This window comes from Triturus cristatus, chromosome 4_1 (genome assembly GCF_964204655.1).
Source record: "Triturus cristatus chromosome 4_1, aTriCri1.1, whole genome shotgun sequence".
Taxonomy (NCBI): domain Eukaryota; kingdom Metazoa; phylum Chordata; class Amphibia; order Caudata; family Salamandridae; genus Triturus; species Triturus cristatus.
In genome coordinates this window covers 320,613,508-320,629,985 of record NC_140585.1, presented here as the reverse complement: position 1 = coordinate 320,629,985, position 16,478 = coordinate 320,613,508, and the positions used below count along the sequence as shown (strand labels likewise).

General features: G+C 45.4%; 1 protein-coding gene across 7 annotated transcripts in view; it reads right to left on the bottom strand.

Moving 5' to 3' along the window:
- The window catches only part of KDM5A (lysine demethylase 5A), a 1,031,636-nt gene that overhangs the window by 400,784 nt on the left and 614,374 nt on the right, over positions 1-16,478 (bottom strand). For all 7 annotated transcript variants that reach the window (XR_014981238.1, XR_014981239.1, XM_085652274.1 and 4 more), the window contains one exon: positions 9,620-9,975. Coding sequence is in view for 5 of the 7 variants with exons in the window: in XM_085652274.1 (XP_085508400.1) it covers positions 9,620-9,975 (356 nt within the window). In the remaining 2 variants the exon portion in view is untranslated. The remainder of the gene's footprint in view (positions 1-9,619; positions 9,976-16,478) is intronic.

Here is a 16,478-nt window from a genome sequence, read left to right as displayed (position 1 = left end):
ATCTCAGTCGGACCCAACCATGGATGAGGACTCTCTGAGAAATGTACCCCGCAAAAGGAAAAGATGCAAGGGCCACCAGAGGGGGGGTGTTACTAAGATCCAAAGACCCAATGCCCCAGCTCAGCCCACCATCATAATCCCCGAAGTCATCCCCACCTCACACCCTGTCTTGGTTTTAAATGATCCCCTGTGCCCCCCCCATATCCCCTTTGGGTCCTCGGACCCATGTCCTACCTGTTATGATAGTGATGATAGCCTGCTGGCCAAAATGGAAGCTTTGTTTAAAACTCTTTTACTTCCCGTACTTGAAAGAACACGTTTGATGACCTTAAAATTGGACGCACTTGAGACTCTTGTAAACACCAATACTGGCTTTTTAAAAAAGATAGTTAACTCTCAAAATGCCTTGGGGAATCCTAGTTCTTAGAGTAATTCCAAAGGTCAGAGAAATGTAATCATAGGTAAACTTCCAGCCTCAGCATCTGCTAGACCAGTATCCACTAAGCCTGATCCTAACAAAAACAAGGGCTCAGTGGCAGTGGGGAGCTCTGGGAATAATGATTGTACGCCTGTACCAGCCACTTTGCTACAGGTGCCAAAGAAGGCTTCTTTTAAACTTAACCAACAATGCCAGCCGAACATCCCTACACCTCCTGTGGCTACTCGGGTACAAGATAATGTGAGTGGTGTTCCGAGTACGTCATCACAGCCCAAAATAAGTAATGGAGCAAAGGGGAGCAGATCCATCAACCCCCCTATTCCCCTTGTGAAAGCAAATAAACGGGCACCCCCCTGTACAGACCTACCTTCAGAAGCCACCCCATACACGATAGTTCTAACAGGTGTTGCCCCACTTAAGGAGGGTTCAAATGAATCACATGGGGACCTCAGAAACAAAGTTGTATTCTGGCTAAATAAAAACCGCCCTCTTCCCCCTCCTCCTCGACTGAAATATTGTTTGTGAGAGGAGTTGAATGGGTGGGCCACTGTACCAAGGACCTAGAGGGGGACTGCATCATTATATCCTTTAAGGATCCCTGGGTGGTAGATTTCTTGCGTAGGGAAGCAAGGTTTGGGAGGTTGGGTGATGTGCAGACCCTGGGCCTTGGGTATTTTTATCCCAAACGATCCTGCGAGTTCCCCTCTAGTCACACCTTCCCTAGAAGACCTGTTAGGAGATATCTTGCCGATAGAACACCTTACATCCCGCAGTACCCTTTATTGTCTAATCGCTACGAACCCCTCTCTGGCCTGGAGTGTATCGATTGACTTTACCCGGTAGCTGGCAGCGGGAATGTTCTGGGTAACCAAGTGGGTGGGGCTGACAGAGTCTGTACCGAGGTATCGATCCAGGGGGGTGTCACCATGGAGAAGGAGAAGGTGGCGGACTCTGCATATTATCATCAAGATGACAACATGGTGGAGGGGTCCCAATTTAATATAGTCTCATCTTTGGGAGTGGATCATTGTAGCATGCATGGTACAACAACACCCAGTCAGTTCGTGACACTCAAATGAGCATCATGGAATGTAGCAGGGCTGAAGGGGCGTATGGCTTCAGAGGACTGGCTGGACTTTATTGATACTTTTGATATCCTACTGTTCCAGGAGAGCTGGGCCCCTGATCCAATTCATAGGGCCGGGTTCCTAAATTTTTTTAAACCAGCAATAAGGGGCAATAAAGATCGAGCATCGGGGGGGTTAGTGATCTGGGTTAAACAGTCCATTGGCTATCGACCAATGGAAATTGTTCTGGACAACCCGGACCTCTTGGGAATTAGATTAAGTAAGGATAACTGCCCGGACATTGTAGTCATTAACATCTATGCACATGGTCAACCTGGAGGGCGCTGTCCTAGTATCCTAGATGTGTTAGACTGTTACCTCGAAGGGATAGGGAGAGACAAGCTACTCGTCCTAGCAGGGGACCTCAACTGCACCTTTGAGCCTCTTTATAATGGGGGGAGGACCTGGGGTTTGAGGAGGACACTGTCTGGAATATCCCGATGCTGTCTTTGAATAATATTAAAAGAGGCTCTGAGGCAGCTTTACACTGGTTGGGGTTGTGTCTGGATTGAGGTTTGAGGGCAACCAATGGTCGTACGGCCTCTGATAAGGATGGCAAACCCACTTTTGACAATGGGGTGAGGAAAAGTAAAATAGATTACATCTTGTTAAAAATGGAATATTGGTCACTCTTGGATGATATGGAAGTTGTGTCCCTTCCTGAAAGTGACCACAACCCTTTGTCATTAAGCATGAGACTCCCAGGTGGATTCGGCAGGTCTATAACTGCTGTTCATCTAACAGGTGATGCTATCTTGACAAACGATAGGAGAAGGCTCAGATGGTCCAGGGTGGTGGAGGATCCGACCCTTTTAGATAGCATAATGAAGGTAGTCTCGTCGACTTTGAGCGATATTTCGATTCTCGCCCCCACCATGGATGTTAGTGATCAGATTTGTGATCTTCACGAACGGTGCTTTGCTAATATTAAGGCCCTCTTAACCCTTCCACCCACACAAGGCAAAGTAAAGGCATATGGATCCCGTGAGAAATGGTACAATAAAAACTGCAGGGAGGCACATAGTCGTTTAGTCAAAGCAGTGAAATCTAGGATTTCCAGCGATATAAAAGAGGCACGTTCAATGTATAAAAAAATTCAGTGGGAAGCACAAAAGGAGTGGGATGACCTACATTGGTCTGACCTATTGGATGCCTGTACTTCTGGCAACCAGATTAAGTTCTGGGAAATTGTTAAGTGGGGCAGAAACCCCGATTCCCAAACTCCAGTTAATCATCATCATCATCAAGAATCTTTATTTCGGCAATATTTCAGCCATAAAAGAGCACATTAAAAAATATGTACAATATAAAATACAATGATAGACAGAACTACAATTTCATGATCAAGTGTACACCGAAACTACTAACCACTATTTGCAATTATAAAACTCCTTTTGATCCAAATAGCATACAGATATTTCGAAAGTGCAAACACAATATGACCTGCAGTATCAGATTTAAATATCCTTAGTGCATTAGAACATTTCTTGAATCCTAAATTTCTGCAGATAGGTACAATCCATTTCTTCCTAAATCTACTATAAAGAGGACAGAAAAATAAAATAAAATATGGCATTCATCCTCGTTATTCATACCACAACCTGGACAATGGGAGTCCCTGGACAGGGACCATTTACTCGTAAGGCATGCTAAAGGAAGAGAGCCAAACCTCCATTGTATGTAAAGCTTCCTGGCCATGACAGGAAAAATTACATCCAGATAGTCTTCAAATAAGTATGCAGATTTGATCTCTAAGAACGATTTTACCATGCTACCATTCTGTGAATTATGCAGCCAGACATTAGAGCATCGAGATCTATAAAGCTCAGTAAATAGATTCCCTGAAGTCTCGCTGCAGGCTGAAGCTTGATTGAGCCACATGTCGATAAGGCCCATTTTCACAAGTTCATCTTTAATGTAAGAGAGCCAAGGAATATGCACTGCCTTGCCTAAACTCAGAATTTCTTGTAATTCAATTCTGTACTGCAGGAGCTCGGGGGTCAACCATATCCTCCTCCAAAACCTAAGGGGTTTGATGGCTAGTTCCTCCTGGATAGGGAGTATATGCCCAGATCGAGTCTCAGTGGTAGGAGAGGTGTACTTTGTGGGAGCGAGAGCATCTGCCTCAGAAAATTATTCTCAGCTTTGATCAATCCAGGTCTAACGGCATGCCCCCACAATTCCCCACCGTACAGTGCTGCCGCTCTAGCCCTCGTTTTATAGATTTCAAGGCCAGGGCTAATGGGTTTATAAGTGGAGGCATTTGACATTTTTAATATTCCCCCCACAATTTGGGTCAATTTAAGTTGTGATTTGACAAGATGGGGGGCCCAGGAGAGATTTTCACTTAGTGTAACACCTAAGTATTGAAATGTATGAACTCTCTCTAGCGCAACCGAGTCTAAAGTGGGGGGTGGTCTAGTGTGTGAGGAAGGGTTAAAAATCATGTATTTGGTCTTGTCTACATTTATCTGTAGACCATGTTCACAGCAGAAATTGTTGAAACCTTCCAATATGCGTTGGATCCCCATGGGTGACTTAGATAGAAGCAAGGTGTCGTCAGCAAACATTATAGCCGCGACTTTCTTGCCAGCCAACCGGGGTGCATCGTTATTAGGCACTGCGTCCAGGTAAGATATCAACCCATTTACATATAAGCAGAACAAGGTAGGGGCCAGGACACACCCTTGCCTGACTCCCTTGCTCACCGTGAACCTAGCAGACAAAACCCCTCCTCTAGCACACCTGACCTGAGCAAAGTTCTGGGTGTGTAGCCTCACCAGTATCCCCAATAGGGAATTGGGAACTCCCAGATCTCGTAGAACAACCCAGAGTTTGCCCCTGGGGACAGTGTCAAACGCAGAGCGTAAATCGACAAACACCATATAGAGGCTGCCACCCTCTATTACCACAGTTTTCCAGTACAGCATAATTAATCGGAAAATCTGATCCATGGTGGATGTTTTGCTTCTAAAGCCGGCCTGGTATGGCGAAAGGATTTCATTCTCATCGGTCCACTCCTGCAAACGATCTAATATAAGTCGTGCAAATATTTTTGGGGGACATCAATGAGGCTGATGGGCATGTAGTTAGCGGGGAGCAGGGGCGAACCCTTTTTATATATTGGTATAATTTCCGCTCCCAGCCACGAGCCCGGAACCTCTGCACCATACAAAATGGAATTGTAAAGTGCGCATAAATACGGCGCCCATATCATTGGCTGTTCTTTGAACATATCCCCTGGTAGCTTGTCGATACCTTGTGCTTTGCCCGTTGCTAGTTTTCCAAGGGCAATGGAAACATCCTCTACGGAAAATTCCAGAACCTCAGCGTCCCCAGAAGAAGGTGGATAAAAAGACTGGAGATCTAGATCGGAAGTTGCTCATGTGTCTGCAGAAGCATGGGTTGATTTCTATTCTGGTCAGTTCATGGATCCTGATTTAGAAATCAACATGGAACCGACCAAGCAGGAAATTACCCTTACTCCCAACCAAGAGTTAAACTTCACGCCACTGGAAACTGAGTCTGCGCTCCTCCTGGTCCAAAGGGGGAAGGCGCCAGGGATGGACTCCATCCCGGCTGATTTATTCAAAATCAATCCCCAACTCTGGGTTCCTTATATAACTGCGGTAGCGAATGCTATTGCCAAGGGGGCCCGGATCCCCATGTCCTGGAAGGGGGCGGAGATTCTCCCCATTTTTTTAAAATGGGACCGTTCAGTCCCGGGAAACTACCGTCCCATAAGTTTAATTGATTCACTTCAAAAGGTCATTGCAAGGATGGTCCTTGCCAGAGTTCAGGGGTGGATGGAGTTGGAGGGTATCCTGTCCCCCCTACAGGCCGGTTTCAGATCAGGTACCAGCACCTTTGACCAGGTCTTCAGATTTTGTCTGATCTACTGGAAGGTGGTGCTGTTGGGCGGCGGGTCCATCTACGCAGCCTTTATAGATGTGAAATCGGCCTTCGATCTTGTGCCAAGGGCTAAACTCTGGACCGTTCTTAGAAATTTGGGAGTGCCGTTAGAAATATTGGACATGATTGTAAGATTACACGAGGGAAATTTTGCTAGGGTGAGGTGGGGAGGCCAAGGGCAGGTGACGGATTGCTTCCCCGTAACACGTGGCGTCCGCCAGGGTTGCGTTCTGGCACCTACACTCTTTTTGGTGTTCATTGACCAGGTGGTCAAGTTCTTTGCTAAGACCCCCACTGATGCACCCTCTTTGGGCGGGACCAAGTTCCCTATGCTCATTTTTGCCGATGACACCTTACTTCTCTCAAAGACTTGTAGTGGTCTGCAAATTGCATTGACCCGATTTGAGGAGTTTTGTAATGTCAACGATTTAAAAATCAATGTGAGCAAAACTAAATTTATGGTCCTAACTAAAAGTCGCCCTATTAAGAGCTCAGTGAGCATGAATGGAGTCGGTTTGGAACGTTATGACCTATTTAGGAGTAACCTTGGACTACCGTCTCCGCTGGAAACCACAGGTTGACATATTACACCTAAAATTTGCTCGCCTTACTGGTTGTCTTCTGCAGGAGCAAAAAAGGTCCTCAACTAAACGTGTCAAACCCGCACTTAAGATCTATGCCACCAAGGTAAGCTCCGCGATACTGTACGGGGCAGACCTTTGGGGGCATATGGACCTATCAACCCTGGTGAAAGTTCAAAATAAATTCTTGCGGAAACTGGTAGGACTCCCCCAATCAGCTCCAATCAAACCACTATGTCTGGATATGGGCTGCAACCCAATTAACGAAATGGCTCGATACAGGCTAGTAGCCCTGTGGAGACGTATCTGGACTTCCCCAGATTTAAGCCTCCTTGCTAGGGAACTTGAGGAAGTAAGATCTATTTGGGGGTCTAGTAGCATACCCTGGCTTCGTGAAGTGAAATTGATCTTGGATGACATGGGTCTTAATCAGCTGTGGGTTTCCCGGGTTCAACCACCTTTCCTTCAAAACAGGAATTTAAAGCACTCTACTGGGCTTTTGTTCGCCAAGCATTAGTTAACGCCTCAGATTGTACTAGCTTAACAGGAAGGTTCTTGTCCCATAAATTGGACCCTTTCCTGGAGAATTACTGGGACGTTATAACTAAGACACTTGACAAAAAGCTCTACCACCAGTTCCGAGTAGGGTCTTTGCCCTTAAGATCCTTTACCAAGAACTGGTCTAACCGAGCGAGTGATTTCTGCCCCTGGTGCATTGGTCACAAGGAGAGTGTTGGTCATCTCCTATTTGCATGTCCAGCCTATTATGCTCCAAGAAGCAAATGGATTAGACCCATTTGCCGCCATCTTAAAGTCAGAGGGAGTGCTGAGGCTATATGGGTGCTTCGTACCAATACCTCTGAGGTGGTAGTTGTGGGCGTAGCCAAATTCCTGGGGTGGGCATGGGTGATTAGAGCAAGATATCTGCAGGCACCTTGATCTTGCTCTCGTTTTTGTAACTTCTCAACGGGTTTTTTCATGTACTAGGTCTTTATCATATTGTTTAATTCTATTTTTAACGCTGTAATGTTTTTTGAAATTTATGAAATTGTAATTGTGATGGTTTTAAATTACCTATTTTTTGTATGTCTAATTGTTATTGCTCTCAATTGTCTTTTATGATGTAAAAATCGAAATAAAGACTTTAAACCGTGTAATACCTTACTCTCAAGTTAGTGGTAGCTGGGCTGAGCCGATAGGCTTATCAGAGGGCTGTGTTAAGCATTTATTGTGCACACTCAGGCAAGAAATGATGTCACACACTCAAAGACTGAACACAGACCAATCGCTTGTATAAAAAGTACTATGTAATTTAATTTCTAGACCCAAGAACTACTAAGTTGCAGTTAAGAGATACTTTCAAAGTAGTAGTACTTCTCAAAATACGGTGTTTTTTTATTAGCAGGCAAGTTACTTTGCAGCATAAAAAATACGTTGTAAACTCTATGGAATAGTTGAAATTACTACAGATTGTTTTCTAGTTACTTTTTAGTTACTTTTTATTAACTTAATGCAAAACAAATTATATAGTTTAGGTACTTTGGTAAATTAGTGAGCATGACAATTCACTTGTAGACACTAAGTTACTTTGTTGTAATGTAAGGCAGAGCCAACACTTAGAACATCTTTCAGTAAAAGGCCACACCATGCAATCCTATGAGAAAAACGAAGTTAGTAATTGCAGGTAGGTACAACGACTTTTAGTTTGGTCCTTATGGGAGTACAATCAAGGTTCCCCAAAAAGCAATTCTGCACTCAAGGTGCACCATCAACAGCAATAGGGAAGCCAGGTGCAGAGTGAAGGGGTGCCAATGCTAGTCAATGGGGACTAAGGGCACATCGGTTGGAGGATGCGCACGAGCAGGTAAAGAGGCCTTGGAGGACAATCTTCAGGAGTTGAGGTAAGTACAAATGGGGGTGGGGGGGCAAGAAAAGAACCAAAACTACAACACCAACGGCACAGACCTGGCAGGGTGCAAGGTGCTAACACAGTGTTGGGTGACCAATGTTAACCTATGGACATCATCAGTTCCGGTTTCAGGCTGCAGTCTCAGAACAGGAGGTGTATTCAACGGAACCAGCAGCCAGGGGAGGAGGTGAAGAAGCCAGGCGATGTCCAGTCACCGTTGGTTCTGGTCACCAGGACGAAGGGCCAAAGGATGCAGGGGTGTCTTTGGACAATGGGTTTCTCCTCACTGGGGAGGTCGGGTCGAGGGGGGTCTTGTTACAGAAGCTGCAGGCGTCGACACGAAGGCTGGGAGATGTCACCCCTTCAATGGATTCACCTCAAGATCGTTAGGGAACCTCTTCTGGACCGGTGGGCCACCTGGACTCAGGCCGTGTGTGTTGGTTGCAGAGGTAGGTCTGGAAGGTGAGTGTTCACGGTTCTGCAAGGCCCTGGAGTTCTTTTTGGAGACAGAGTTGCTGTCTTTGAGAGTCTTCAGTCATTTTGAAAGCTGATCAGTCCTCCCAGCATTTTTGGATGTCGCTGGTCTTCAGGCTGGAAGTCGTTGTGCTGTAGGGGTTTCTTGAAGGTGCAGGTAGGCCGGTAGGGCTGGGGACAAAGCAGTGGTAGCCTGGATCATCTTCTGCTGCGTCGTGTTCTTTGCTAATCTTCTTAGGTTGTCAAGAACCCCCGAGCTGGGTTGAGGGGTGCCCCTAAATATTGTATTTAGGGGTGTTACTGGGGTAGCAAGGTAATAGCCAATGGGCTGCTGACCTTAGGAAGACTACACACTTAGTGTGCTCAACACAAGTGGGGGAGTGAGCATAATCCCGGACCCCGATTGGAGGGTGCCTTCCATGTGCAAGATTGCGAGACTTACGAGTGGTCTTCACTTTGCCTCCCCCACCTGAGGGGTGGGGTCGGCAGAGGTGAGCACACCTTCTAGGCAGTCCTGATTTCCCCACCTGTCTTCCTGCCGAAAAGGGGGTGAAACTCTTGAAACTAACACGAGGCAAAGAAAAGATTTTGTCAAACAGTGGGGTCGTCTCTGGGAATATTTTGGTAGAGACTTTAAAGAACTTTCATGCACTGAGAAGCTCTATGTACAAAAACCTTCAGATACTTTCAAATAGGATGGTTATTATACCGCTATTCATAGACAGCATAGTGAATAAACGGCCTCTAGCTTGGCTGAAAACAAAAACTGGGCAGGCAGAGGACTCCAAGACTCTACCATCAGATGGCTCGGGAGGGTAGAGCAGGGAACTTGACGATTAATGCTCGTTTTCTACTTCTGTATATTCCATGGTATCACCTGTCTACCTGTGGGCTGCTGCGCATTTATTTCTAAATGCCATAAAAACGTATTTAAACTTAAAACTGCACCATGCATGTTAAAAATTCTTCAACAGATATGAATTAAAAAATAAAATAAATCATTTGGAGACCACTTTGTGCTGCTTATGTTTAAAAAGAGATAGTTAATCTACAAGAACATATTAAGTGCGTATGACACTAAATGAAGATATCATTTCTTTTCCCATACAAACCAATTTGCATCTGGTGTTACAGACAGAAAATGTGAAACATTTTTGAGAGAGGACACATAACTTACCTAGATTGCAAGCAGGCTTTTGCTTTCTCTTCCCACCTTTCGGAAATAGTCAGAAGCTCCTGCAGCTCAGCCATTGCCTTCTCAACAGCATGTTGAGATGCCAGCCCCACACCAGAATCAATCAGCTTCTTCATGACATCCAAAGTGACCCTTTGAGGGTCTGAAAGAGTCATTCGAACCTCATCCAACCAACGGGCTTGCTGCAGCTCCTGCTTTAGTCGAGGCAATTCGGGAAGTTCAACATAGAGACCAGTCCCCATGTCAATTAGAGCTTGCAGTTTACTGGAATCTGGGATCTCATCCATCCTGGCCTCCTGAGCGCGTTCAAAAAACTCTTCCACGTCATCCAAGAGATTCTGAAAAAATGTATTGCAAGATCACTAAGCACATAAAAAAAGAATAAGCAAAATGCAAAAACTGTTTCTCAAGCACTTCAAAAACAGCTCAGTAACTCAAATATAGTAACAACCGGCTAATTTAGTAATACAGACTGTGGGGGAAATTACTCACTCATTTCAGTCCTTTGTGTATGCTTAGTACATAAGAAATGTAAGTTACTTATAAGACTAGTTTTGCAGACTGAAGCGCCTCTAAATTCCAATTTTGTGCATTATTCCGCCAACTAATGACTGGGTCTGGATTTTCAAATGTAAAATGTATTTGCACGATTAGCCAAAATCATTTAAAAAAATGTATTAAATAGGAAATATAACACAATACAATAAAATATTCAGCAACCTTAAATACCAGACTACTGATGCAATTTAACAAACAATAATTAACCAAAGCATAAAAAGAGCACAAAACTTTTGGAACACAATTGTCAATACAGTCCGGGAACTGAAGTGAATATAAAAACATTAATGCACTTTAGCATATGATTCACAGACCTTCAAAAGCATAGTTAAAATATCTGAAGAATACAAAATATTGCCAGCCCCAGTCGACAATAAATAACATTCTTGCTTGTAGGATTTTCCCACCTTCATACGTTCACCACTCTTTAGGTGGACAGGGGATTCATGCCCTATTGTATAACTACATAAGAATGCTCTCCATAATTATTAAGTGTTAGGTGAGGGAAAGACTGATATATTTTTTTAGTTCAGCGCCTGTTGCCGCACTGGTGGGTCCAACTGGCTACTCCACGTTGCACCTGGATAAAGTAGGGGAAAAGGGTGGCAGGATCGCTATTCGCTATTATTTATAAGCACCCGCTTAAGTGCTCCACGTTTGACACTAAGGAATTGGTGGGTGCAGAATCTATAAGCTTTTATATTATTTTATGTATTTTGATATATCGCCCCCCTCCCCCCCAAGGAATGTTGGGGAATTTCTGTCCTCATTAGATGAGTTTGTTTTAAAATATAAGATAAAATATTCTAATTTTACAGTCTTTGGTGATTTGAATATTCATGTGGATTCGTATGTACATGGCCAACCTATATTGGAAAACTTGTCTTCCTGGGGAATGCAACAGTTTGTTTCTCAGTCCACTCATACAGCGGGCCATGCTTTAGACACCTTATTTCCCATTTGCACAGTCTCAGTTTCGGAGGTCAAAACTTTGATTTGGTCCGGCCATGCTCCGATATATATACATGGTTTTTGGTCCATGGTTCTCGGGTTCGCAGGACACACACTGCTGTAGCACATCACATCGTGATTGGGCAAGTGTGACATCGGCCGAGTTTAGTGCCACCCTGAGTCTGCATCTGCTGCTAATGAGCAGTAACATGAAGGCAGATACCAGGGCAGTTAAGTCCTGGCTACTCCAGGCGGCCGATGGTATGGCTCCCATTAAATCTAGTGAGGCCAAATACTCTATAAACCGACTGTCTGCCCCTTGGTTTAAAAGGAGCTCAAGGGGTTGCAGAAATCTTGTCCCTACCCTTTACCTACCTGTAATGCCCCTAAATCTAGTATTTAGGGGGCACCCTGAACCTTGCTTCCTCAGATCCATAAACGACAAGAAAACAAGTTAAGAAGAAGGACCGAAGAGCCGTGCAGAGCTAACAAGAGGACGACGCCCACTGACTTGGCCCCAGCCCTACAGGCATGTCTCCCCCTCAAACCTGCTCCTGCGAAATCCCTGTGTGTCCTGCAGCCAGCAACCACAACAACCCCAGAGGACCTGCCTGCCTTCACTTCAAAGACTGAATCTCCTGTGAACACTGGACTTGTTCAAACTGCAGCTTCTGGCTCCGGCCGGACACCGCGAATCCAGCCCGAGCTCGAGTGTTAAAACACCACAAGGAGGTCACCCGGCGATCCTGACCCGAGATCTGGCAACCCGTGACAGGCCTCAAGCCTCCAGTCAATGCCTGCAGCCTCAATCCAGAGGATCCCCTCCACCGCGACCAGAGCGGTTAAGACTTTACAACGTCCCAAGGCATCCCTGCACCCGCACCCCGCGTCCTTGTGTGCCCAAACCGACTGTGCCTAACTAACCCACGACATCCCAACTTACCCCTCAGGGTGGTGGTCACACCCAGAAGATCCTCGTCCCCGAGCCTGCAGTGTTTCTTTGTACGAGAGGTTTTCCAGTAAAAACAACAGGGCACGCGACCTCAAAGCAGCACCCTGCACCCAGCCGCCCTAGTGCCGCTGAGGGTGCCCCTTTGGTGCTAACTTGGTCTCCAACTTGCCCTGAGCTTAACCCTAGGAGCTTTACTCCCACAACCCCGTGGCCTGCTTGCCAGCAGCCACCAACCGGAGTCCCCCTATCCTCCATAGGATAACATTGAGCCTCAATACTCTGCACCCGGCCACCCGAGTCCCGCTGAGAGTGCAACAGTGCATCACTGACCCTGGGAGACCCCGGAGTCTATCCCCAGAACCCTAACTCAAAAGACCGATTACTTACCTCGAAACCGATAACCTGTTTTTCCTCATAGAAGAACATTGACACTTTTTCTCCCAAAAAGTTTCTGTCGACTTTTGAAAACTAAGAATTTTCCTTAAAAATCACACAAATAACCAAAACGCATATTCTCAACTGTTTTCAGGAAATGTCCCAGTGCTGAATCTAGGCATCCAGCACGGAGTAAGAAAAGTAACGTTAAAGTAACTTACCTGCAAATTTAATTTCCTTCCATATGATAACATTGGTGATTCCATGGGAAAAAGTTTCTGTCAACTTTTGGAATACAACAATATTCTTTAAAAATCGTACAACTAACTAAAACGCTTTTGCTTAACTGTTTTCAGGAAATGCCCCGGTGCTGAATCTAGGACCCAGCACTGTGTTAGTAAAAGTAATCTAAAAAGTAATTTAATTGCATGTCACTGAAAAAGCCTATTTATTCCTATGTACTGAGTCTACTAAGTTGTGCATTACATTTCAACCCCTGTAAACTCGAATTGGTACAAAGTCCTACCGTATTTTGAAAGTATTCAACAACAGCATCTTGTAGCTGAAAAGTATTTACATGCTTACCTGTACCAGGCTTGCTTGGTTCTAAAAATAAACAACAGTATATTTTTTATACAAACACAATTGGTCTAGAGTTCAGTTCTTAAGTGTGTGAATTCATTTGCTGACTGTGGACGTCAAATGCTTAACACTGTCCTCTTATACTGCCTTACTGCTCAACCAAGCTACCACTTTAGAGAGTAAGGCTCTATCTAACTTTAACCTCTGCCAAACCTCTGGAGACCCTTGGATTCTGTACACACTGTACCTCACTTTGGTGCAGTATATATAGAGCCAGTTTCTTACATGTTGCCCCACAGAAGCTGTTTCATGTACTCGGGCTCAGTGGCACAAAAAGAAAGAAAACACAAGGAGATGATGGACGGAGCGCTGAAACGTTTCAGACACTCACCCCCAAACACATATCTCGGTTGAATCCATCATTGTACTTTAGTTCACTTCGCCACCCCAGTTCAGACCCAGCCATATGCAAATCAGTCTTGACCTTGTTCCTCATGGGAACAGTTCAGCTCGAACTGCCAAGCCAGGTCTTCCCTGGACCGGAAACAAGCATTATAGGGCCGGTTTCGGGGTAATACCCATCATCAGCCAGGCTAGATTGAATCCAATGGCAAAGTGAGCAAGGGACCCACATCTGGGCAGGAACAGGTATAAAGAGCATTATCTTGGTAAGCAAAATTAAAAACTAGCCGGATTTGGGCCTGCACCGTGCTAGATGGTAGCCTGTATCATTGGCATTGCACAAGATCCAGCCAAGATGATTAACGATTTTTGTAAACAAAGGAACCATATGAGAAGATGCGGTCTAACAGCTAGAGTGGTCAACCTCAAAGCTGGGGAGCCGGGTTCGAGACTTGGCAGGATCGGTCAACACCCTGTGATTCTGGCCAAATCACCTAATCGCTTCTCGCCTAACAAAATTAATGTGTCTGTAACGCAACTGGTGCTCTTGTAAATTTCTCGGATACCTTAAAGTCTACTTTGAGCTATATTAAACCTCCCCAAAAAAATATGTAAGGGTACGCATCAGTTCGCTATCAATGACTTTACACACTGTGTAGAGATTTGGACCCGAGAGATTTTTAAGGAAGCACTGAAAAGCAAAGATGAGAGCGTCTTTCAAGCCCAACAGCGCTGCCTTTTGCACAGAAGGCTGACCTCAATCGTTTAACCAAATCCTAAAGTATTTGATTTTAGGGACCTTTTCCGCTTTCTGACCATTATTAACCATGACCTTTTGATGTGTACCGTTACAATTAGGTGGTCAGATGCCTCCTTGCCCATGTTGGGGCCTAAAGTGGCACTCGCAGAAAGAACCAGAGTCTTAGCCTGATCCTTAGGAGGGCTGCATGCTTTGATGACCTTAACTATAGGTGAAAATGGAACCTTGTTCACCAACTTGCTACATAAAGCAGGTTGCCCAGAATGTCGGCCAGGCGTCCCCCAGAAGAGCAATTGGAATTGGCTCCAAGGGTGGTGCTGGCGAACAAACTTCTATTACATAACTAAATACAGAGGACTAGTGACTGACGGTCAATAGGTCTAAAAATGTCAGGCTCTCATCACCAAATGAGATCCTTAGAGGGGAACCATCCATGACTGAAAGATTTCATATACCCCCTGCATTCTTAGGCTATACATTTTCAATGGCAGACAGATCACAGTCAAGACCAAACATGACAGATTTGACTATTTGGGGTGGTAGTGTAGTTGGCAAGTGTAAATTCTGCAACAGGTCATCACTATAATTGAAATCCATGAGAGAAGTTGGGGTCTGATGGCTCCCTGCAAGTTTTCTTGCACAAGCTTAAGTTTAAAAAATGCTTTGATGCCATTGTCTTGTCCTACCATCACCTTCGGCCCCTTAGGCTCTATAGCCTTTATGTCCATCTCAGAGATGGTGGGTAAATTATTGCTTGGTGCCTCTAATGACGAAGTAACATTCAAAGAAAGTTTTTATTTCAATATTGTTTATGTTATTTTTCTTGATCCTCTCCTTTTTGTTTTAGAAACAAGTAGCGAATTCGCATTTTCTGAGATTGCAAGGGTGTGGCTGTAGACCCTCTCCCAAGCCTCCTCAAGGAAAGATGAAAATAAAGGGGAGGGTTAAATCATTTAGAGAAGTCACTAGTATCGGAGGGGAGCAAGAGCAGGCAGCTTCCTGGCAACAACTAACGACCAGCAAAGTAAAGCCAGATGAAGAATAAAGGAAGGACTGGCAACCAAAAAACAGTGAGAAGTGAGAGGAAGCTACATCAGGCACCGCAGGCTACTACCCAGAACTAGCTGGGCTGCATCAGCGGACCCTGGGCTCATCGGTTGCAGCCTCTAGCAGCCTCTACACTCACTTCGCCTAATTCACCTTTTCCTTTTCATGTGCGGCTCAAAACCAATGAAACAGCCACACACCTCCTCTGGCAGATATCCTTCTTGGAGCCAACTTCTTTTCAGCCATAGCCGCTACTGCCGTCATGGTAACCTCAGTTAATAGCAGCAGTATGCGGCGGGGGGCAGCACCTGCAGATTATGGCGGGTAAGGAGGGCAAGAGGGAGGGCCTGCCAAAATCAGGGGTCAGATAAGAGGCAAGTGGTAGCCCAGTGCAGAAGCGGAGCAGGAGGAGTGGAGAAGGCGCAAGCCGCACCGGCCTCTAAGCCGGCCGACTCCGCATCCTGGCAATGCTTAACCACGTGCCGGACGCCTAATGCGTCAGACTCCCTCCAGCTAAAAATCCCAAATGTCTGAGGGGGCTCAGCGGACACAACAAAACTTTCACTCAGATCTGATGCCCCCATCAGGCCTCGCTGTAGCTCACCTCCTTAGTTCACTTCCTGGTTGCCAAGACCGCCGGTGCTGCCGCTTCCTGACTGAGGCACTAAAGCACTGAAAGACCGCCTCTTTCAGACATCATGGGAAAACAAAACAACAAACTATTGCAGGGTCTGGTAATTTCTTTAGTGCACCTAAAAATGTTTTTGCGCATCAACCACAAGAGCCTAAGTCTGCAATGTCACACTACATAGTCACTATGTCAAGATTCTTTTTGTCAGCCCCGTTTTGGTTATGAATCTTATATGTATATTTTTTTGTCAAGAAAGCTTGCAAAACCTCCACTCCTTGACAGCAACGGTGGAAGGGTTCAAAAGAATATAGAGAAGGGAGGGGCGCTAGATAGAGCGCGGCAAGATGGCTGCGCCATAGTGCAGCTCTGCTGCCTCAACCAACGATCCGCTAATAATCCTGCTCTCCTGGCGCAATCCGGAGCAAAAAAAAAAAAAAAGAGGGAGATGCTGCGAAACGAGGCGGCTGACCTGGAGGTGGTTTGTAGGTGGTGAACTGCCTTTGCGGCCTTGGACAGCGACCTGACATGCTGGCGGCCTACACGAACAACATGGTGGCCATGTAGTTTGTTGAAGACACCAATC